This window comes from Camelus bactrianus, chromosome 1 (assembly GCF_048773025.1).
Source record: "Camelus bactrianus isolate YW-2024 breed Bactrian camel chromosome 1, ASM4877302v1, whole genome shotgun sequence".
In the NCBI taxonomy this organism is placed as follows: domain Eukaryota; kingdom Metazoa; phylum Chordata; class Mammalia; order Artiodactyla; family Camelidae; genus Camelus; species Camelus bactrianus.
In genome coordinates, this window is record NC_133539.1 from 33749102 (window position 1) to 33773165 (window position 24064).

General features: G+C 38.2%; 1 protein-coding gene across 4 annotated transcripts in view; it reads right to left on the minus strand.

Annotated features, from left to right (window-relative positions):
* The window catches only part of VGLL3 (vestigial like family member 3), a 38695-nt gene continuing 14631 nt past the window's right edge, over positions 1-24064 (minus strand). For all 4 annotated transcript variants that reach the window (XM_074361452.1, XM_074361449.1, XM_074361453.1 and 1 more), the window contains exons 3-4: positions 16773-17309; positions 1-341 (exon numbers count right to left, since the gene is read on the minus strand). In XM_074361452.1, the coding sequence (XP_074217553.1) occupies positions 298-341; positions 16773-17309 (581 nt within the window). In that variant the 3' untranslated portion in view covers positions 1-297. The remainder of the gene's footprint in view (positions 342-16772; positions 17310-24064) is intronic.

The following is a 24064-nucleotide window of genomic DNA, read 5'->3' on the forward strand; positions in this document are numbered from 1 at the left end:
TGAAACAAAAATTAAACCTTGTATTGATAAAAGCAAGACAAAAAATAAGAGAGTCGCACAGTTGGCAAAGGCTCAGATGAGGGAAGAAATAAACAAAAATGCTTTTCTTCAATGTCTAGGACCCACTCTACTTTCTCAAGAAAAGGCTCCAAACCAAAGTCAGCTGGATAACACTTCCTCTTCTCCTTCCACGTCTACTGCGTTGTGTCCCCTTGCAGAATGACAAACCCTGGCAGCATCTTTTCCCAGTGGGCCCATGGGTTCACGCTCCAACCTGACCTGCTAATACTGTGTGTTTCAGTACCATGGTGATTCCTTGCTCTTGTCTTGATGCTGTAGACCTAGAAGAGGTGACAATGAGAAAGAAGAAAAGCATTCATACTGTAGCACTCAAAAACGGGCATCATCCACAGTGCACTGGATAAAGAGACCAAAAAGACAGTCTAGGCATCTGCGAGGTATGACCTCAGGATGACCTGATCTCTAAGGAAATTCTGTGCCTGAGCTCATAATTTTCAAAAAGTCAACCCACATAGTAGATGACCAAAAAGCTCTAGACTAGAGCAGTGCTATTTGCACAGCACAAATTCTTTGTTTTTTTAATTGAGGTATAGTCAGATATAATGTATCAATTTCTGGTATACAGCATAATGTTCCAGTCATACCTACACATACACATTCTTAACTGTGGTTAAGATTTCGATCTTCCTAGAGTGTGAGTGAATAATAAATAAAATAAAATAATACAAATGAAATCTTATTTCTAATCTCAAAAGGAACTGATATTGCAGGGAAAGGATGTAACCAATCTTTGGGGGCATGTAGGCAGTGCTTCACTTAATAGTTTTCAGCAACCATCACAATGACTCTTGTGGAATAAAGTAGTGACTAAATTTACTTATTTTTATCACTTTTTCCTTCAGAAAATATTTAAGATGGTTTATAAAAATTCCATACCTCATAGCCAGAAAATAAAATTTACAGATAAGTTAAAAAATAGTGACAAGAGAAAAGTATGTGAGCATGAAGGAATTCCAGCTCAAAGCTAAAATGATTAGGAAGAAGTTGATCATAGAGGCGACAGAAAATGTGACTCTGATTTGGTTCTGATACAGTCCGTTGACTAATTTCTGATGTGGGCAATTAGCATAGCATTTTCAGCTTATACCCACTCGGAGTCACTATATTTTTGTCCCACAGCATACTTGTTCAGAAGAGTAAAGACACTGAATAATGGTTGTTTTTAAGTTGTTTAAAACCAAGTACCAAAACAAGAAGAGAAGGCTGTTAAACAAGTGGGTAGAAATGCAGTTTGACTGCTGTTGTGCTAGGATCCCAGGCTGTCTTCTTGATCCTTGATCTAAAAGCTATAGTTGCCTGGGCTGGGTGTCAGATTGAAAGGTTAAAATGAGCCAGGATGGTTTTCAATTGCCACTAAAGTAGCTGCAGTGATTTCATTTCCTGTCCTTCAGCTTGTCAACGGATTTTATAAAACAATGGATGTCATTACAAAACAGACACAATAAGTCAGTCATTGATGGGCGACATTAAGACAATCTACAAAAAAGACTACACAAAGGGAGATGGAACAAACAGAAGGACACACAGAAGCACCTTATAGAACCACAAGGCATGATTTCTGTTTCATAGCACTTGTATAGTGGGAAAAAGCAACACTTCCCTGAATGCAGAAAAATTAGTTCCATCTTAAGTTTTTTTAATGTGTAATGATAGCATTATGCTTAGATACAGAGTCAACAGTTTTCCTTTCCCATTTCAAAAGTAGAACAGGAGGAGAAAGAGGAGAAAGAGGAGGAGGAAGAAGAAATAAAATGATCTGGGGCATATCAATTCACTCTGTTTGCTTTATTCATTTTCAAATAATTGTGGCCAGAATAATTTGCAACCTGACAGAGTCTCTGTTGGGTGACTCTTATAATCTAAACCAGCTTAACTGACAATCTGCTGACTGCATAAATATTTTTTTTCATTATTAATACATTTCATCTTCTGTATGACTCAGTATTTCCACACTTGAAGACTCCATCAATCTATAGAATGTCAGCGCTGCAAGTCATGAATAGTGTTGGACTCATCAAGTGGTTTGAGTGTCTTTTTTTCTTCTTAAATAAAAGCAATTCCTAGTTTGCCTTGCAAAGACAGATGACTCCATCAAAATCATGTTAGCCTTTTTCTGTAGACGAGTATTACATTACTTAACATAGCCCTAAATTTTCCAACCAGAATAAATGGTTGGAATAACTCTCATTATAACTTCATCTTTTCAATATAGTTTTTTGTTCCCAAGTCTTTGCATTACTCCAAAGCAAACCTTAAAAAAATCAATTCATCTATAGCCTGAAACATATTAAATAGCTAATGTGCTCTTTGTGGTTTAGCTTCTTCTTAGTGATGGGACATAAATCAAACTTTGCTTTAATAACCAGGAACCCATATCTGTAAATTTCAAAATAGGGATAAGTAAAGCACAAGAAAATGAACAACTGCAGACAAAAGACACTACTACTAGTAAGCTGTAATGGAAAAGCAGAGCTATGACTTTTTTTGTTAAACATTGTTGAGGGTAGATCAGATTATTTAAGAATCAACCAGTACATGTTGTTTTTCCAGCAAGGGTGAAAGGAGACAAAATCATTAACCCATGATCCTTGTGTGGTCTACATATATCTTTAACCCATGATTCTTAGATGGTCTACAGATATTTAGAGTTTCCCCAAATTTTCTTACTAAAACACAAAATCCACTCTGCTATTATTTTGCTCCTATTTAAGCTTTTTCTTTTTTTTTCCTCCTCACTTCCCTGACTCAAACCTATATGAAATTAGTGTATAACACAGCCTAAAATCTCCCCACTGGCTAGCTGAAATCACCTATGTTTATCTCTTGATAATAGTACCTCAGTTTTAGTTTTATTGTTTAGTTCACGAGATTTTCAATAGAAAGGGAAATAAACATCACAAAGATATTAGCAAACACTTTCTTAGGGCTGAATATGCCAGACATTGTGCTAAGTACTTTATGTGAAATATCCCATTTAAGGCTTCCAACCATGCGATATATTTTTTTAACTTCATTATACAATTGAAAAATTGAGACTAAGAGAGCTTACGTCAGCTATTAAGTGGTAGAACCAGGATTTAAAATGAGGTGGTCTGCTATCAGAGTCAATGGTCTTAACCACAACGTATGTCTCCCCTGTATGGACTATATTGGATGTAAGCTGTCACACTTAGCATATACTCCTGCAATTCCCCAAGTCAGAATTCCTTTGTTAATTCAAGGAAAAGCCAATACATTTTTAATATTCCTTTTTACACTGTTTAGAAACACTCTGGTTTAACAGAACTGATACTAGTATTAATAAAAGAGTTCTCTTAGTGTTTTTCTAAAAACTATACCTTTTCAATGTTTGTCCTAAAACACAGAAAATGATTACACAGTAGTTTGCTATACTTCAGATGAAGACTACTCCAATCATGTAATAGGACATGTCTTATTAATTGAGATTTTTTTTTGTTATGTATCTTTAACATAAGCACCCCTCCTCCCCACCCTCCACAGACTTCCCCAGTGTGAACACGGAATTTGAGAGTCTTGGACTGAGTCAAGAGAAAAGCCCGAAAGGTAACGCAGGCCCACAGACCCAGTTCCTCACTTCAATTCCATCAGCACTAACACCTGACCACTGGAAGAAAGGGCAAAACAAAGCCCGGACCCAGGAATAGAACAAAGGAAGTATGAATATAGGAAGGGCAGAATGATTAAAAGTGAGAGAGAAGTCTTGGTCAAAGAAGAACATAACATGATTTCTCTTTAAAATTTGAAGAATCTGACTATATAACAAGGCATCATAACTCACTCTCTCATTTTCTGTCTGAGATTTTTGGGAAGCTATTGTTTCACAGATTCACTTCTTGAAAAAAGCTCTGGGGATAAGGAAGTCGAGATAGCAACAGGGTGTGTCTAAGTTTAAAAAGCCTGGAAACATCCCTCTTCCTAGTTTCCTTCAACTCCTAGGTCTCTGGTGAAATGATCCTAAAGTTCCCATGGGCCCCGTAACAAGGGTCCAGAAGTCAGTTCAGAGAGAGTTCTGGGCCTGCTGGTGGGTCCCATGGCTATGATGTGGGTACCCCGTGGCAGAAGAAATGGCATAGGCCACCCCAGCTGAGCACCTTGGTGGGATCACAAAGACCGTGAAGCTGAACTCAAGTAAACGTGCCATTGCTGGGGTGGTGGGGCTGGGGGTGAGGGCTCTGGACAGAGAGGGCACAGAGAAACAAGAGTCGGGGGAGGGGATGTGTCTGCAACAGAGGCTAAGCTAGGAATGAACTGACAAGACCAAGTAGCAGACAGCAACCTTCTAATTGACAATTTTCATGACTAACACTGGGAAAGCAGAGGCAATCCGTAGGGAGAGGCTGAGGGAAGAATCCGAGAAGAGGTTTCAACTCTGAGTGGGACATTGTTTTAAACTGAGAGCAGTGAAGATATCATTGGGTGGGACTATGAATACTCAGAATTGATGAGGTTAAGTTTTCTACTATTGGGTAGAAGTAAAGGATACATTGGGTTACTGAAAAAGTTACATGCCAGCACACATGAGTTTTAGGATATATGTGATTATCAGAGTCAAATCCACTAGAAAAAACATGTCCTCCTTCTCAGGAAGCATAAACACTTGACAACACCATTGACTGCAGCTCTTAAGTAAGTTGAATGTGCTTCCAATTAACTTTATTGCTTCAGTTAAAAGAGGTAATGTGGTAACCATCCACTGGGGAACATGCTGTTGATAAAAAGAGAAGAAGAAAAATAGGAACATAAAACCTGGATGTGTGGGTAGAATATTTTATGACTGAAAAGTAAAGAAAGTACTTAAACAAACTTTTCATTTCATAGATATTGAGTCTAGAAACCCTTGTGGATCAGAATGCTTGCTATTAGAGTAAAAGAAGCTAGTAGCTAATTTCTACATTAAAAAAAAAAAAGAATCCTTTGCTTCACCCTGGCTTTTATAAAGAACAGTCATGATTATTACAAATATAAATACATATAACAGTGTTTGGATGCTACATCAAAATAGCCAACCTTCACCAACAACCTGGCATCTAACACTGACACAGGGACCAATGATCACAAACTATGTCAAAAGAGAGACAGTCCTATTATCTTCTCCTCCTTTATAAAGTTATCATTGTTAATGATCAGACAACTACATTTGTTTGTCTGAGCCCTGGGACAATCCATTTAAATGCTAGTTAAGAATTTCTAAACAAGAGCCACATGGGGGTTGCACCTTAACACTAATGAAAAGGGGAAAAAAGAAGAGTGAGAGTTATCCAATTTGGAAATTATCATTTCAGATGAATATCAAGATAAATCATGTTTGACTACCATGGAGATCTCCCTTCATTTGTTTTTCAAACATTTTTTTAACTTCAAAACATTGTAGATCTCTTGTTTAAAAATCAAGTTACAAAGTATTTAGAAAGTAGAAGTTGGACATAATATCCTGTCATCACACAGCATGCTGAGTACAATTCAGCTGTACATACGTACTCATACCACTGTTCATACAGTGTTATCACATGATTATTTCACCAGCAATATTATCTTGGAAAACTATTTCATGTCAGTATATGCAGATCAATCCTTTGGAGGGCTGCACAGTATTCATTCTTCTCTATACAAGAAATTATCCAGTTCTCTATAGACATACATCTTTTGGATAACCCCCCAACACACACACATGTGTGTGTACAAATATACGTGTTATTTATGTGAATAATTTAGTAGATAAAAATTCCTGAAAATATTTTTGTACAGTTGCTGACACCAAAAATATATATACATTTACATTTACGTATTTCATTGTGAGTGGTAAATGTTTCAGAAAGTTTGTACTGATATTCATATTTTTTAATATTTATTATTAGTATTATAGATTAAAAGTATCTAACTGTTTCAATTTGCATGCCTTTCAGTATTAATGAAACTGAAAATTATGTGATTAGGCCATTTCTTCCTGTGTTTTATCTTTGGCCAGTTTTCCATGCTTTTAAGAAAGCAATTTTTTCATTGATTTCTGAATGCTTTTTGTATATTAGGTATACTAGCATTTTTTCTCATGTATTTCCACTATTTTTTGTCAATTTGATGAGCACTAAGTACCTTCACACTCAGTACTTAAATGTTGGACAATAATTCTTTTAAAACTTGTCACAAATAAGATGTATTCTTGAACCAGACCAAAGATTAAATTTGTTAGGACACTTGAATTACAATGATCTTCTTATCATTACAACTTTTACACACTAAAGCAATGATAAAAAGATACCTAACTATGACAACATAATAACTGATTAGCAGACGGAGGTTTTCCAGTGTATAGAGGTGTTTTCTCCAGACACATTTAGCATTGACTTATAATCTCCATGTCATAGTACTGTCAGAAACAATGAAGCGAAAACTGTCTGAACCTGTCTGAATATATTTAAGTTCAGGTTCAAAAGAGCAGTAGAAATTTAAAGCCCACTGAACCTGACGTTACTAGTAGACTGTCATTTACTACATTATTGTAAGAAACACAGCACACACACACCTGAGGCAAACATCTCAGGTGACAAGCAGTTCAGTGGCCAAGTGTTTCCCACTGCTCCTGGCCCAGACAGCAAGCTCCCTTAGCGTATCTCCCCTCTCAGAACCTTCCTCCCTCTGAAGCCACAAACTCATGCACAGAATCTCCAGCCTTCGGCGATACCCGCATTCTCAGACTTGTGCACATACGATGCTCAGCTGGAAGGGAAATTGACAAGCACTTTAAGCATCAGGATATGGGCTTACAAATCTGAACCAGCCATTCTAAAACCCACCTTCTGGACAAGTATCAAATATAAATCATAAGTAGTTTTTGATCATAGTAGCATGTTTTTGATCATAGTAGCATGCTCAAAATTTGAATGTCAGTGTGATAACTGGGGACCAGGAGAGGCAAGATGGCATGTAGACACTGCTCAACCAATTCAGTGACCTCAAGTTCAAAAGCAGATAAAAAGAAACTTTGAAGACAGAGACAAAGAATAAAGGAAAAAGGGAACGGGGAAGAGTGAAACGAAATACCCTCTGTAATTTCTTCTACAGACTCTCCCAGAACTGAAGAGGAGCAAGACCAAAGAAACACTTGGATTGCTTACTGTAACTGAAACCACAAGTTATAATACTCTCAAGAGATTCTAACTATCCAGACATCTGTTGGATAACACATGCAGCCAAACATGCATCTTTAAAGAGGTTTCTAGGTTATGCAGTGACAGTTTTACGATCCAGAAAATAGATAATCCAACTGGAGGAAGAGCTAATCTGGATCCACAGTTTACCCATAAAAACTTAATTAGGGACACAGCACCAACCCAGCAAACATCCTACCTGAAACTAGGCGTTTGGTAAGGACTCTAAACGTTTTTTAAATCACTTCAGAACTGCAGAAATACAAAGTAATGTTTATGTCCATTTAGTTTAAGTAATCAATCTCCCATTAAATCAAAACATATTGGAAAATATTCCATAAGAATGAAATATGCTGCATATAGATCAACTCTATACTGACATCAGTCATTCTTCATCTCACTTCTATGTGAGGTGAACACAAGTTGCTCTCTGACATTTTCCAGAACTGTCTGTCCAACCTAAGCAAACATAAATAGGGCTTTAATGATTGTGAAGATGCTAAGTGTCACCTGATACTGCTCAAATGAAGCAGCTATGAAAATAAGCATTATAGCACATGCTTGTGGTTGACGAAAATGATGACGTGAAATCTGCCATGTATCAGCCTGTAACCAAACGAAAAACAGCATGTTTTGTCCCTCCTCAGACTTTTTTTGGTCATCTTTTTGCCAAGGAATTCAGAACATGCTGTCCACAGACAACTGTTTGTGAAACCTTATATTGTTGATAAATAGAACAGTAAGAGAAGAGTTAGGCAACCAGAAAGAGAATAAAGAAAATCTGGAAATTCCACAGGCCATATAGAATTTCTGTCTATAATCTTTGTAGCCCATTTGAAAGTCGATGTAATATTGTCTGGGGACGAATTCTGAAACAGATTTCTTCATTCAAGCCGTTTCTTTTAGATGCATTCCCATATGTGGTATGAGAAATAGGAAAGTATTATTGAAAAGATAATTTGCTGATACAAAATGCACTGACCTCTGAAACAGGTATTTTAATGCTTTGAGTGGTTCTGCATTCGGAGCCATGTAAGAATTAACAAGGAGTGTTTTCAACCTCGATAACTCCCCTCCCAAGCAAGCATCTAAGCTTCTTTGGGGAAGGCATTGTATAGTTTGACAAAGTTCCCAATTGCAACTACAGCTAGTCTATGACAACTTTGAGAAAACAATCCAAAGATAACAGTGTTGCCTAACTTTGCTTGTAATTTTTAAGAAAACATCTCATAAAGCACAGGAATTTATATATATATATATATATATATACACACACACACACATATACACACACATATATATATATTTATAGAATTTATATAGCTACCAATAGAAACATATTTACAAAAATGTACATATTTACTGGAATGGAAAATGAATCAGTTCCTAGTTCACAACTTTTAACGATTTAGCATGTATTAATGGAGTTCTGGTGAATCTACTTATATGTATAGCCTAACTTCTTAGTTCTGCACATAAAATTTCCTTTTGATCTATATGAGTGACAAGAACAAACATCTCAACAATACCTAAGCATAATGGGTGAGGATTATTTTTTTTAGTACCCTCTCATTCCACATGGTTAAGTATTCTAGATGGAGAAAACTATGTTGAAAAATGTCAAACACCTATATTTTGATGACCCTTCTAACCCTTGTCTTCTTGATTCTTTTACCTTCCCCTCCCTCATTATCTGCCCAACCAATATAAAAGCACCCAGGCTTCCTCGTATGGCTAATACCAGAAAACGTTACCACTGGGAAATGTAACTCCAACAAATGTCACAGCTTTTCTTCAAGAACAGAAACAAATTAAGTTAGAAATAGGCAGGAAGTGACAGACATTAAAAGCTTGCATCTCAGTTACTCGTGAGGCTTCACATCTCCAGTATGACTTTCTTACTCTGTTTGAAATGCACCGTATTTATTAAGAATAAGGAGAGCTTAAGTTCTGCATCACGTGTCACCATCTAGAAAACACGACCACATGGGTTACTTCATTGGAATCACTCAGCCGTGTCAGAGTAGGGAGTATCATCTCCACGTTGCATCTCACGAAGAGGAGTGGGGAGGTTATGAGACTTGCTCAATGTAACACAGCTAAGTGAGGAGATGGGTCCCAGAATCTATTTTTCGGCCTTCTCCTTTTCCCAGATACATCTCTGGATACGCATTTCCACATTTCTGCAACAATTAACATTCCCTGTATTTATCATCATCTTACGAGTCCCTAAGTTTGGGAGGGGAGGATGAATTATTAGTAAAATCAATCTTTCTCCTTGTCCTTTTCTCTCTCACACGCATACACACACGTATGTATACACATGCATATGTTTTCCTTCTAAATTCCTCCTTCTCCCCTTCTGAAACTTGTATTAGTGACCCTGATACATTCAGCCCCAAAAGGAGACACAAATTGATAAACTCTCTGCTTTCACTGAGCTGTAAGTACATGCACACACCCACCGCAGAGACACACACATACAGGATTTTGTCTTCTTTTTTCAAAAAATATTTTTACTAAAGGAGCATATACATGCACTTCTTCATCTGTTTTGTTTCCTGTCAGCAATACCACAGAAAACATAATTCACTCATAGGTTCCGCCTCTCGATGGCAGTCACCTGATTCCACCTTTCTGCTGCTGTGAATGTCATTACAATAAACATTTTGCACCTACACTGCTCCTTATATCTGTGTGGTAGAGACTCACCAAAGGAAACACGCTGGGCCAAAGCTCCTGAGTATTTTTAACTGTAATGCGTTTCCCAGTTTGTTTTTTAAAAAAGCCTATAATTCTTTAATTTTCTACCAGCAATAGATGAAAAATAGCAGTTTCCCTTAACCAAGGGATTCTCTCACCTATACAGACCCCACATTATGCAATGCATCCTAGAACATTCAGAATCCCCAGAAGGCTTCTGCGCTAGTCCCGTAAGCTAGGAGGAGGACCCGTGAGACAGAATCCCCACGCTCTGGGCATTGTGACAGGGCGGTACTATTCTAAGGATGAAGGGCCAGCAGAGAGCATGGGCAAGACCTACAGGGCTCTGGGAGCAGGGGACTTTCATTCAGGTCCTGCAGAATCTGCTGTGGATACTGGAAACTAACAGCCCTGCTCTGGAATGCATTTCTCCCCAATCGCCATTCTGCTACTTTTCATGCAGCTCTCGGTCTCTGGCTGGGATCTCCTGGCATTTCTCATGCATCTCAAAGATGATGGTTTCCATTACCCTTCTGGTCACGAAACTGTCATTCTGGACATGCGCTTAACACAACTAACGCCATTCCAGGGTGTGTAAATATTTTAACGTATCTTTGGTGTTTTTTTTTTTTTTTTCTCTCTCTCAGTGGAAAATTGGCTTATGCCATAAGCCAAAGAAAGAGAAAAAGGTTTGCAGAAAGTATGAAGCAAGCAGTTGTTAATTACTAGAGTCTTTACTGTTACTGAATCATAAGAAACTGTAAAAAAAAAAAAAAGAAAGAAAAAAAGGTCCATAGAAAGTATTAGTGTAGAAACATTCTGCCTAGCATTTTTCCCCACAACTATTGCCTTGTGATGTTTTAACTAGCCTGATTGAGATAATGCCCTCAAGGTAAGTATCCAGAAATCTACAAATCTTTATCGACGAACGCAGCTGTCATTGAAATGTCACATTTTTCTAGGGCTGACTTCTATATTAAAATGCATTTAATGTGTCCCCCTGCTGAAATCAAATTATTAAAGGTAAGCTTCTCTGTCTATTCTATTTTATAACACCATTAAATAAAATTTCCTAATTTCCTCATCATTTATAAAAATCATAAATAATGTCAGGAAAGACTTCAATGAATCACCAACCCCCTAGCTTTCATATATGTATTAAATGACTAGCATTTATGTTCCAGGAGAAAGGATGTGGAAGTGGAAAGGAGGAAAAGTGCTTGTAGCTGAGCGTCTATCACATATGTTACTTTGATGTGCTCTCTTCTCTATGATGGAAATATCTTGGAGCCTTAATATTTTATACAACTCATATTTTCCTGTTAATTATTACTGCAGCTCTCGATGATTTCTCTCCAAATTTACCATATCTCTCTTTCATGATAAAGCCTGGAATTGGAGAATCATGTTATCAAGTAAATATTCAATTACCTTAGGTTGGTAACTCTTGGTTTCCCTTAGTCTCTTTTTGTATATGTATATGCTGAGAGAGAGGAACAATTTCTAAGAAGTCATTGTATGTGAAGTTCCACGATTTTAATACCCTTTGTACTCCAAATAAAATTCCAAAATTAGCAACATTAAAAAAACAAAGATGTTAAAATAGTTTAGCAAGGTTATTCTGAGAACTCTCATGCCTGTGTTTTGCCCGGGCTTGTCACCACCAGACCACCGACAAGAAAGCATGGGTCTTGAGATGTGACCTGGAGAAATGGCAGCTTACAGTTTGGATGGAAAAGCAAGTGCTAACCTGATGTCCATCTCCCTTTCATGGAGAGGAACTGCCTCTCCATTTGCTGCTCTAGTACATTAGCTGTTTGTCACCCTGCTCTTTTATTTCCTGTATATGATAAACAAAGATATTTATGTTTCTAATGGATTTCAATATAAAATATCCACATCATATGAAGCAAGACTGACCACAATGATCTTAATTAATGAAGTAGTTTAATTCACCTATTTCAAAAAGATCTTTAAAATTTTTCAAAGGGAACTTTTAAAAATAATTTTGAGCAATAATAATTACAACTTGGATTGCACTAAAATATAGTTTTTGTCACTTATGAATGATGTCCCTTCACAAAACATTCAGATTAGAAATTCAGATTAAACCAGATTTGGATAGATAGATAGATAGATGGTTTACAGGCCTATACCATTACAAATTCAGAAAATCATTTAAGGTGATTCTACTTCTCTATTATCAGACACAAAACGTCTATGAAGAAAAAACAATAGATACGAAGGACACTGGTAGGCTCCTAACTTCCCTAGTGTTGCCCAGGGCTCCCTATTCACTTTCAAATTTAAGAGCTCAGAAACAGTTTTTCCAGATTTCTTCACAGAGTATTTCTACTTGCAGGTTAATAAAGCTCAAGTCTCTTCAGAAGTAATTCAGCGTATGCCTCAACATTGAGAGAATACTAGAAATACAGCTTCCTGAGCCTACGGGAAATTTCACAACCTTCATTTAGCAAATAATTTTTAGACCTATGAGCTATCGTAGTTTAGTTCTTCTCTATGCCCCATTCTATGATACATAATCTTGATTTCCCCAATATCAGAAGATATGTTCATTAGTGAGAGATGAACCAGATGATGTTTGATAACTGGCTATAATCATACACTGGGGCAGAATCATACAGTGATTCACTCATTGAATCTACTACTTAAGCAAATGTATGGTTAATGCTTATATGATAATTTTTTTGAGAAACCAGAAGATACATCAACATATGTTAATTCCCTTTCAGCCCTAGATTTCTTGAAGCTGTGATACAGTGGAGAAAATTGTTTGTTTTTCAATTTTAGGCTACCTAAATGTATCTAAGCAAAAAGAACATGTATACCTCAACTCTAAGCTGTTTATCTATATTGTATATTGAGTTATTGAAACATTCCTCAAAGTAAAAATAAAAATAAATTTATAACAAAATTGGAGCTAAAATAACATGAGGGATCCTAAGAAAAATAAATCTGTGGATCTAGAGATGAAAACAACCTCAAGCCATGAGCAGCTTGTGTTTATAGAAAAAAAGTCACACCACAAAACATGACTCCTTTTCCGTTTGGTAAATTTAAATATAGTGGGTAAAATGGACGTTATAAATAAAGTCAACTTTGTATTTCAGTAAAAAGGCCTCATTAACAAATCTTCACTTGAAAAATTAATTCAAACTGGCTGGGATATGCAACATTGTATGTCCTACATTAGGTAGATTAGTGGTAATAACAGGAAATAAGAATGACAGCATTTCCACAAGATGCATTTTTTTTTAGTTATGGCCACTGACAGATGAATTGTAGGTCAGAATTTACTGAACGTCATCATGAAAAAATCTGAGTGCGATAAGAAAAGACACAGTCTTGCATTCATTGATGCATATCTAGTAATACAGTATATCACAACCAGAAATATTTCCACATTTAACTCTTTTCTTCCTAACATGCAAAGGGGCCCTGTACAATACTCTGAGATTCCTGAAGTTAATCTTCCATATCCTGGGTCCTCCCTTCTTCAGCTCACCCTTCCAGGTATTATCTTCAGCCCCACCTACCCTTCCTAAGGATTCCTCTAACAACAGCTAAATGTTCGGTGAAAGTTACTGACAGAAGTTGGAACCTACACAGCTTTTATTATGGTGAAAAAAACGGGTACAAAACAGTTCCCAAAGCGCATTGCATGAGAAGTTAATAAGTATGCTAAAAACAAAATGTGCCCCAAAGAAAATAAGATTGAAAAATCTCCTATTAAGCAAATTGTAACATGTTTCTTTACTAAAGAATACATAATAGCCTTTTATATGCTAAAGTGAATTCTGATCTCAAAGAGATGTACCTAGCTGACAACATTAACAGATTCACTTCACCATAGACTTCTTTGGTTTTCAGTTAAGCTCCTCTTACCACATTCCGGAACTATTGTTCCCATGGAACCAACAGAACCCAGTTTTGTGACTGCTTTTAAGGAGAGGGGAAAGTGTTATGTGGGATTTTGATAATAGCCTTTTGGTAAAAAATGGGTATTTTCCCAAGGAGGGCAAATACAGATGCCCTACAATCATATCAATACACTGACCATTCCAAGGGCTCTGTATGTAGTATCCATTCAACAGACAGAGTCGTGAGTGATGGCAAACCAGGCATGGCAGGAAAGTAGGGCCAGGACAGGCGAGGTGGGCATGGCATTCTGGGAGCAAAATTTAAGGAGGTATGTACTTGCACACCCCAGAAAGTGAGTCTCTCTTTAAATTTTGTGCGGAGGCACCTTACTCTCCTCACCCCAGTTTGGGCCCTTCAGAAAAGATGGACTGTCTCACTTCACTCTTGTAGAAGGATTTTTGCCTACCAAACCTCAGAACTCTATTCTATTACTCTATTACCATATTCTGTAGTCAACTTTTAAAAATTAACTACAGATAGAGTCAATGCTCTTTGAAATATTTTTAAGAGCTAGAGAGGTATGCAAAATAAAAAGTGAGGTTCTCTCAACTCCATAATCCTGCTTGGTACACACCCAAGAGAACTGGAAACCTACGTTCACACACAAATTGGTACATGAGCGTTCATTACAGCATGATGATTATTAGCCAAAAAGCAGAAACAAACCAACTAATGAATGAATAAACCAAATGTGGGCTAGCCATACAGGGGAATAGTATCCACCCCTAAAAAGGAATGAAGTTCTGATACATGCTACACAGATGAATCTTGGAAACACAAGCTAAGTGAAAGAAGGCAGACACAAACGGCCACATACTGTGTGGCTCTGTTTATAGGAAATGTTCACAGTAGAAAAATTCATAGAGGCGGAAAGTAGATTAGAGGTGGGTTGCATAGGTGGAGGAGGAGATTGGGAGTGACTCCTTAGACCTATGCAATTTCTTGTTGAGGTGATGGAAATGGTCTATGATAGACAACGGAGATGCTTATAGAATATTGTCAATATACTAAAACCTACTAAATTGCATGCTACAAATGCATTAGTGTATGATAGTGAAATATATCTCAAACTTTTTAAAGCTAAGATAAGTGAGGGTCTGATCACCTCCCCTTACATAGCTAGAATTTATAAAGTACCTATTTTGCGCAAGGCACATCTGTAAATGTTTTACTTCATTAACTCATTTAATCCTCAAAACCACTCAATGAGACATCTTTTAAAGATAAGAAAGTCAAGGCAACAAGCCAGCTAAATAATTTGCCCAAAGTCCTGCAGCTAGTAAGGGACAGAGCTGGACTTCTAAAACCAGGCAGTCTAGCTTCAAAGTATATGTTGTGCACTAATTATCCGGAGCAATGACCATTAAGAGTTGGGGTATATACTTCCAGGCACACACATGCACATGTCTGTGTGTAGCTAGATAAAAATTATTTGCATGGGATTATATGTACGAGAGGTCAGCAAACTGTAGCCCGTAGACCAAATCAGGCCCACTGTCCGTGGGTTAAGAATGAAAGACTGGATTCTATATTTTTAATTGTTGGAGAAAAAAAGAGATGAAAAAAGAAGAGTCATATTTCATGGCACGAGGTAGCCTGTGGGGGTTAGTCCCATCACATCCTCTCCTCCTAGAGAGGGAAAACCAAGTCCTCTGAGAGTTTAGCAAAGCAGCTTGAACCCAGAGATGAAAATAGAAAGCTGAAATGGGTGAAGCTAGGCAGTGGCCAACACTGGAAAGCTCAGCGGAGAACCAGTTACCCAGGATAAAAAAGCTCCACTTCTGATGGGGTGAACACAACTTGATGCTGAGAACTGATCCCTTTCAGGATGCTTCTCTGCTGTAACCAGCATTCAAATTAATGATCCTGTACATGAAGAATAAAACTAAGAAAAACTATGAAAAGAGTGAGTTTTCTCATCACAAGAATAAAGAAAGAAGAAAAAATTTAAAAAGAAACAAAGAAAGAAAAAAAGAGTGAGTTTCCTTAAACTTCTAGAAAGAAAGTCCTACTCTGTCACAAAGTGTTCCAGGCAAAGAACCTGGGGTTGGAGGTGGATGGAGGTGGCTGACTCTGGAATGTAGATTTTGGGGATATAATCACTGAGACTTGATTCGTCTTTTTAAAACTCTGATGCTTGTGATTTTGTGAACTCAGAACTACTACTACTATTAATATGATCAATCTGGTCCAAAAACCAAGCTCAAACATTTAACACCATGACCCTCAGAGTTAGTGAATTCCAGAGAGGAGCTGAATGCTCTGTGAAGAAATATTTCCCTTACCAAATTTGTCTAAATCTGTTGAGTATAAACTTTTGAGAGTGGGAGGAAAATAACAAAAGGCAAAGGAAGGGAAGGGAAGAGAAATGCATTCCTTTAAAATAAGTTTCCTAATTCTTTTCAAAGACCATGATTCTATTCCATGAACTATTTTCCACCAAGCAGTTCGTTTCATAAATCATAAAGAAGACCCAACAAAAAGGGGAGAAGGAAAAATTACTGAAACATCCTATTTCTGATTCTGTTAGGCATTACCCATCACACATAGAGAGCACACAGACACCGAAGATTTAAAGAATGTGCTTAAATCGTTGTAAACATAAGGTACCAGAGCCTCCAGTTCAAAGAAACAGATTACTCGCTGAAGAAATGGGAGAAAAGTTCTGAGACCTCTCTCAGGTCGTCACGCCAGTTTCTGTCGGAATGCAGGAATTATGGCAAAGCGGTTAGTTTTATAAACATATGGGCAGAGCTCAACTTTACCTGTCAGAGAAAAAAAATAATTCCAAGTATTTAAAACCTCCTCCATTTGTACACATTTCTTTCATTACTTTTTCTTCTCTTTATGGAAAGGAGGAAAGCCTCCGGCTCGGCTCACCTGTATCAAACCCCACACTTGGCACTAAGTCCACGGTTCCGTGAAAGGCTCCGGCCCACGCTGAGGTAGCAGTGGTGGCTGTAGTCGGATCGGTCTTTGTGATGTCACACGGGGGAGCAGGAATCCTGGCTGCGCGCACTGATGGCATCAGCAGGGGCCCGTAGGACGGATCCAGGGCGGAGCCAGCAGAAGGGTGGTGGTGGTGGTGGTGGTGGTGGTGGTGGCGGTGGTGCATGTGCGCGTGCGGGTGGTGGTGCCGCAGGTACACGTCATGCACGTGGCTGTAGGATGGGCTCACCTGAGATGCCAGAGGGTAGTGCCAGGACTCGGACACGGGCGGGGGAGGGGCTGGGCCAGTCTGATGCAGGCCGTGTCCTGCCCAGGGGCTGGGGTCGGCGGCGGGAAAGGTGCCAGGGGGCGCGGTGACCTGGAAGTCGGGATGAACTCCCCCCAGACAAGGTGCAGGAGAGGGCTGGTAAGAGCTGGTCCAAAAGGAAGTCGGGAAACTACTCCGCTGGCTGGAGAGAGCTGAGCTGTCTGAGAAGACAGAAAAATAAATTATTTACATAAGACTCAGTTCGGGGATAGACTTGCCTTTACTTGTCCAATATTTCACAAGCAGGCTAATTAGTCTGCACTTTCTCCCCACACAGAGGTAAATCGATACCCGTAAATCTCTGCGCTTCAGAGCCAAGACAAGGCGCAAGGGTCCAGGTGCTGAAGGAGTCCCCCCCTTTGTTTGCTTAGCTTATGTCGTCCCGTCTAGGCTGAGGTTTGCAGGGCTGGGACTGGAAAGCTTCGTTTCCTCCTTTGTGTCTTGCTGCCATGAGGTCTGAGCAGAGGTCGTGGGTACATCCATCGCAGGTAAAAAAAGCGTATGCCGTAGATGTGATTCCGGTAGGTTGGGCATGACTTTTACCAACTTCTTTTAAAGGCAAAGACAGTTTTCATTGAAACTAAACATTTTCATGCCAAAAGTAACAATGAGAAGTGATATGCTTAATGAGGCTCGGCAACTCTCATTTTCCATCAAGAAGAGTGTATTCCAAGCTTATATTTTTGGTAGAAGTCTGGGAGTTTCTGGACTGAAAATAATAATAGTTCACATTTAATGACCAACAGTAGGTCAGGGGCCTTTCAAGGATGATCTCATTGGATCCTTACTCAGGTCTTATGAGGTAGGAGTTACTGTTATTATCCCCATTTTAGAGATGTGGAAATTGAGGCAGGGAAGAAACCCCAGACTTCACAGCTGGCAGGTGGGAGACTGGGCTTTGAAGACCAGGAGTCTACCTGGAAAGCTGACACTTCCTAACTTTGCCACAAGACAGAACACCTGTAACTAGAATCTGAACATCCAGAATTTGGTGGAGACTCTGTGGAAGTCATAAGTGGAGGAGATTCAAGTAAGGGTCATGGGTTTGAGGACGTGTTGATGGAAGGGGAAATCACATCAAAGAATAGCACTTGGAGCTAAATAGGCAAGAGAATGAACCAATCCCCAGTTTTGCCTCATTTCAATTTCTTCACTCAGTCGTTATATTTATGGATGACCTACTATGTATGAAACACGGGGCGATCAGGGATGACAGGAGAGATGCCACTTTTAATCACAACCTGGCAGGCGACAGGTCAGTAAACAGACCAGAGCAGTGTGACTTGGTTGGTGCTCTCGCAAGGGGAAACAGAGAGGGCACCGAAGCTGCCTAAGAAAGTACTTGCCAAATTGAAAGAGTGAGTAGGGCTAGCTTTATTTGTGAAGAGGTGGACAAGAGTGTTTTCAGGCTAATGAAAAAGTATGTTAAAAGGGCCAAAAATTACATACACCCACAAAGTAGCATTTGAGGGACAAAAAAAGAGTTCATTGGGCAGGTGGTGGCAAATAGTTAGACTCTGGTCCAGAAGGACCCAGATGGGTATGGCCTTGCCAGTGTGCTCTAAATGTGGGTGCTGTCCTGAGGAGGTCCAGTGAGCTTAGAAAGGTTTAGCAGGGTTTAAATCCAGGGGGAGATGGAGAGTCAGATCTGTGTTGAGAAAGATGGATAACTCCACGGATAGCCTGTTGCCTGCAGTGCAGAGTAACTGGGAAGCACTGGCCTGGGGGTCTGGAGTCTTAGCCAGAGAGTGAGTGCCAGCAATTACCCTATCCCATTGTAGGACCCCCACTTGACCTGCTGACCTCTCCAGGGCTCAGTATCTTCCAATCAAATATCTGGTGGCCCTGTACTTCTAACCATTCTGTGCAGCGTCCTCTGATTTATTTCAATCTATAGATAAAGATAAGGTGGCTCAGGACATTAGTCACAAATGTGCAGTAAAATAGTATTTTTATACTGGATTCCCCATAAAAGAACCTTGCTAGATCTTTCCATGGAAGGAAGGCTATCCTAAATCCTGTGAAAGAAAAGCATGTAAAAGTCTGACCTGTCCACGTTCTCACTTCATAAACTTGGAGGACACAGTTTTCTTGCCTCAGGGAAAGTATAGATAACTTGACTTAGTCCCCACATATGTAACGTGACTAACATAATTAGGAAGTCACCATGGTGTTCAGTTATTTCCTTTCTCCAGCTTCCCTGCAGGCTGCGGCATTAGCACTACAAGCTCTTCCACACTCTCCCCATCCGCCCTCCCCCAGAGCTGTCATTCACCCTACTCAGCCTATGCTCAGACAGCTATTCAGTGTCTCATGGTCAAGTCTCTCCCCACCACTGAAACTCCATGGATGTCAAAATACTTGGGGAAATCTAGGTGATGATGTTCTTCAAGAGGTGAAGGATGGAACACCACCCTATTCTTCAAACCTTCCAACAGTTCTGGCAAACTTTGAATGACTTGGTTTTGTTGACAATCACAATCTATCAAAATAGCACTTAACTCAAGCTTACTGGCATTGAGGCAAATATGTTTTATTTAAGAACTGTCTTCCTTTCACATGTGAAACACAGCTGCTAATGACAAGAAGGAAAACTGTGTAAGCTATAGGAATAAAATGTAATTTGCCATAGACAATGGCCATGTGTACAATATTTCTACCATACCCACAGTGAAATCTATCAATGTTGAAAGTTTAAAACTCATTGCAAAGAGTATATGGAGGCTCCTTATATCACATAGTGGAGTTTTGCCACAACCAATCTGCCACTTTCCTCTCACAGATCTTCATCTTTGGTAACATACTCTTCATTCTACTCATAACTTTTATCTCTGATGGGGCCAGAATCTCATTGTGAAAACAGCTGAACCCAAGCCACAGGTGTGTGCCAGAGATAGAGTTCTCCTTTTTAATGTCCCCCATTAAAATGTCAAGAGTACAGAGAATATATGTCAGTTCCCTGAGTACTTTCCTTTTGTCTCTTTTCATTTGAATGTACATGGACCCAATTTTATTTTACAGATGCTTATGCATGTTGGATATGCATGCACAAATGTGAATAATGATTCCTTACCAAAAATATTATTCCTACTAATGATGTACTGTGATTAATGAACATATTATCATTGAGAGTAGAAATCTATGTTTAAAAATGCACCCCATAGAAGCTGAACAAAGCTTTAAAATGCTCCAGGGAAAAATAAAATTAGAAGCAACTTAATATTTTCCCAGTTGGCATGCCTTCTGAGATTAATACAAACTTTGCAGAGATCTATGCAGCCCTTTTCAAAAATAATGTTGCATTCTACATGTTCAAAAAAAAGATATTGAGTAGAAAATATGTTTATGGATAAGTCTACACTTTAAAACCACTGTTTGGGTATCTTGATTGTTAAAAGAGGAAATTCTTGATACAAAGAAACAGATGATACTCTTTATTTCATGACTGGGAATCAGTATGCTTATTTCATATGTATGTAAATTTTTTTCATTACATGACTCTTTGCTTACAAGTGTTTAATCACAGCCACATTTTTTGGATGAAAAAGCTTATGAAAAACTGCACACGCTATTTCCATGCAATATTACTTTTCCGCAATTCAGAACTATGTGATATTAACACTCCATGGTGACTTTGGGCTCAGTGGTACTGGATATTAGGATGATATTTACACTGAGCCTAACATATACAAAAAGTCTAAATATACTTTAGTTCAGTTTGCATTTGGGATTTAAAAATATTGCACATACACACCCTATTTCTCAACAAAAAGAAAAAAGAAAAAAATCAATTGTCCAATAAAACCCATCCAGAGCCTATCCAGTAATCTCACTGTGTGATTTATAGCAGAAATATGTCTTAGAAAACATAAGAGTTTAACATGGAACATCAAGTAGTTATTTCAACTTCATAGTAGCTGGGATACTTTTTATATTAACCCTCAATGCCTATGAATAAAAAATCTAAGGGCAAGTAATCTATGAAAGAGAAAATTCAACATATAGTTAAAAATTACATATTTTATTACCTTATTTTGAAAAAGATGAAAACTATATTAAAAGGAAAAATGGGCCAATAAAATGTTGTAGAACCTCCGTCTTATCTTAAAAATCTCCAGAAAACATATTCTTAGAATAAATATTGATTTAAAACATCAAAAATTAAAGATAATATTTACCTTTTTATTAACCTCAGTGAAAAAAATGCTACTCCATTCTCAACCTAGGGGGCCTTCTCTATAATTTTAATTCCCTTCCTCTTGTTCATAAAATAAATCATTGGGTCAGAGGTGAAATGCAATGTGTTCCAGTGCTTTCTGTCTCTTAGGAATTAAGCATCACCATTATGTTCAAAGATTGCCCTCCAGTTATTTTGTTCTAGAGTTGCTCAAAATGGACCTTGTGACTCTGAAAGAGTTTCAAGGGGTGATGTCAGATGCCCATACTCCTTGGAGGCAGGACGATGAGATAAACCAGGCCTCACTTCCCTCCCACGTGTTTGTTCTAAACTTCCCAGCAGCGATGGCTTCCAGTGCCTCCTAGAGATGGAGCCCAGCTCCCTCCTTCCCAGTCTCAGCCAGCCCAGGAGACAGGCCCTCCTTGCCCTTCCTCCTCTTTGCTGTCTAAGTTCTGCTCATTTTGAGAAGACTTTCTTATGAGAATGAGTTGCTGCAAGCAGACACTCTGTAGATACATCAAGCAGAAAATATTTACTTTGCAACTATAGCAAGGAAAAAGATATCAAGTTTACCATTTAGCATAGTTTTTAAAGTCAGTGACGTATCTTGACTTAACTACTCCCTTTTCCTACACACACACACACACACACACACACATACACACACACACACACTTTTTGTAATAGTATTTGGGCCCTGAGATCAATGAATAGACATATTTGAAGTCAATGCTTATATTTGCATGGGTTAAGGAGACAATCAGATTCATTAGGTTTTCTTAACTGAGAAGCTCTATTCAATCCCTGTTAGAAGATACAGTGGGAGAAATAGCTGGTGTGATGCTGTCGAATAGAGTACAAATATTTCCTGTCAATTGTTTGCCTAACAGCTGTAAAACACCTAAAGAGGACTTTCCTAACTCCATCAAGACACAAACTCAAAGTATGACCAATATTCCATCAGCTGACACTCTTATTATTTGCCTAAAGATTTACAGTGGAATTATATTCTGCAGTCAAACATAATTCAGTTTTAAATGCCTTTGAAATACTGTAGCAATTGGGCAGCATTGTAAAAACCTCATGTCATAAATTAGACACTTTAATTTAATACAGCTGGTCAGCAGCTCCTCATAAAAGATTATTGCCATGGCCATCAAAATTGTCAATAACCTTGAGTACCTATTATGTCCAAGACACTGTTTTTGCCAGGAATAGAAACTTCCAGAAAACAGTGTTTCTGAATAAGGACCCAAGGTTGGTTTTCTAGGTGCCAGGTGAGTGGAAACTTACTTAAGGAAGAGAGAAAAGGCATCTGACCTTCAGTTAGCACCTTGCATCAAGCCCTGTGTCAAATTATTCATATATATTATCAAAAAAATCTTATAATAACCCTAGGAGATGGGTATCAATAAACATATTATAGCTGAAGTTAAACTCAGAGAGATTTTTAAGTAATTAATCCAAGATCACACTGCAACCAGGCAGTGATAAGATCCAAACTGGAACCCAAAACAAACACAATCCAAAGCCTGCATTATCCAAACCTGTGTTGCTTTGGCAATTGACAGTAACTCTCTCCACTAGACATGAGAATCTCAATTTATCATGGCCCTCTTTAAGATATTATTTTCTAAATCTTTAACTGCATTCTGTGGCTCTCCTATGAATCCTATCCAAGTTACATCTGTTTATCTAAAAACACTAATTCATAACTGGAAACAACTATGGCAAAGTTCTGTTCACAAAGGGAAAGTAAATAATATATTTGCAATCACAAAACTTCACAGAGACAACATTTCAACAATCACTTAATTCAACCCTCCTATTTTATAAATAAGAAAATTGTCTCCAATGATTTCATATAATTTATTACTAATAAATTCTCCATTAAGGACTTTTTTGGTTTTCTAATCCTGGGTGCGTGATATGAACTTGGTTCATCTACTTTAATCATGTAACCATTTGATTCATTTTTATACCATATTTTTCATATAGAAATCCACTATTCTGAATATTGAGGAAATTGATGTGCAATAACTAGATACAATATATCTAGTCTCAGTGGAAGAGGGAGAAATGGAAATTGAAGAGCTTGCTGTGTTTGCCTGGGCTACTCTGATAAATTAAACTGACATACAAAGCTCTGAAAATTCTGATCTCTACCTATGCCTCTTCTTTTGTCTCCACTCACACCAGTATTTTTTGTTTCTCATTGAATATTTAAGTTCAGTCCTTCCTCAGGGCCTTTGCACTGGCTTTCCCCCTTGCCTTGAATAATTTCTCCCTAGAAATTTGTGTGATGAGAAGCTCTCTTATTTCCTTCTGGTCTGTGCTCAAATGTAATAGTCTTAGAGAGACCATCTATCATCATCCTAAGTAAAACAATACCTTGTATTTCATTATATATGTATAATATATAATTATATGTATTTTTATATATAGGAATGCATATATAGTGGAAGCCTGTCTCTTCCACTAGAAAGCTCCACAAGTGTATAAGCTTAGATGCTCCTGTTCACTGATATAGTCCCACTACCCAGAACACAGAAGGACCTTAATAAACACTTGCTTTGTAAGTCAATGAAAGGAACAGGAGATAGACTTGAAGGCCAAGTTTAAGATAATACCAAGAAAATTCTAATAATAGTTGCTAAAACATTTCCATGATTCATCCTTCCTAAACTGAAATTTGACATCTTTCCAAAGGTCTTCTCTATTCAGTCATGCAGATTTGGG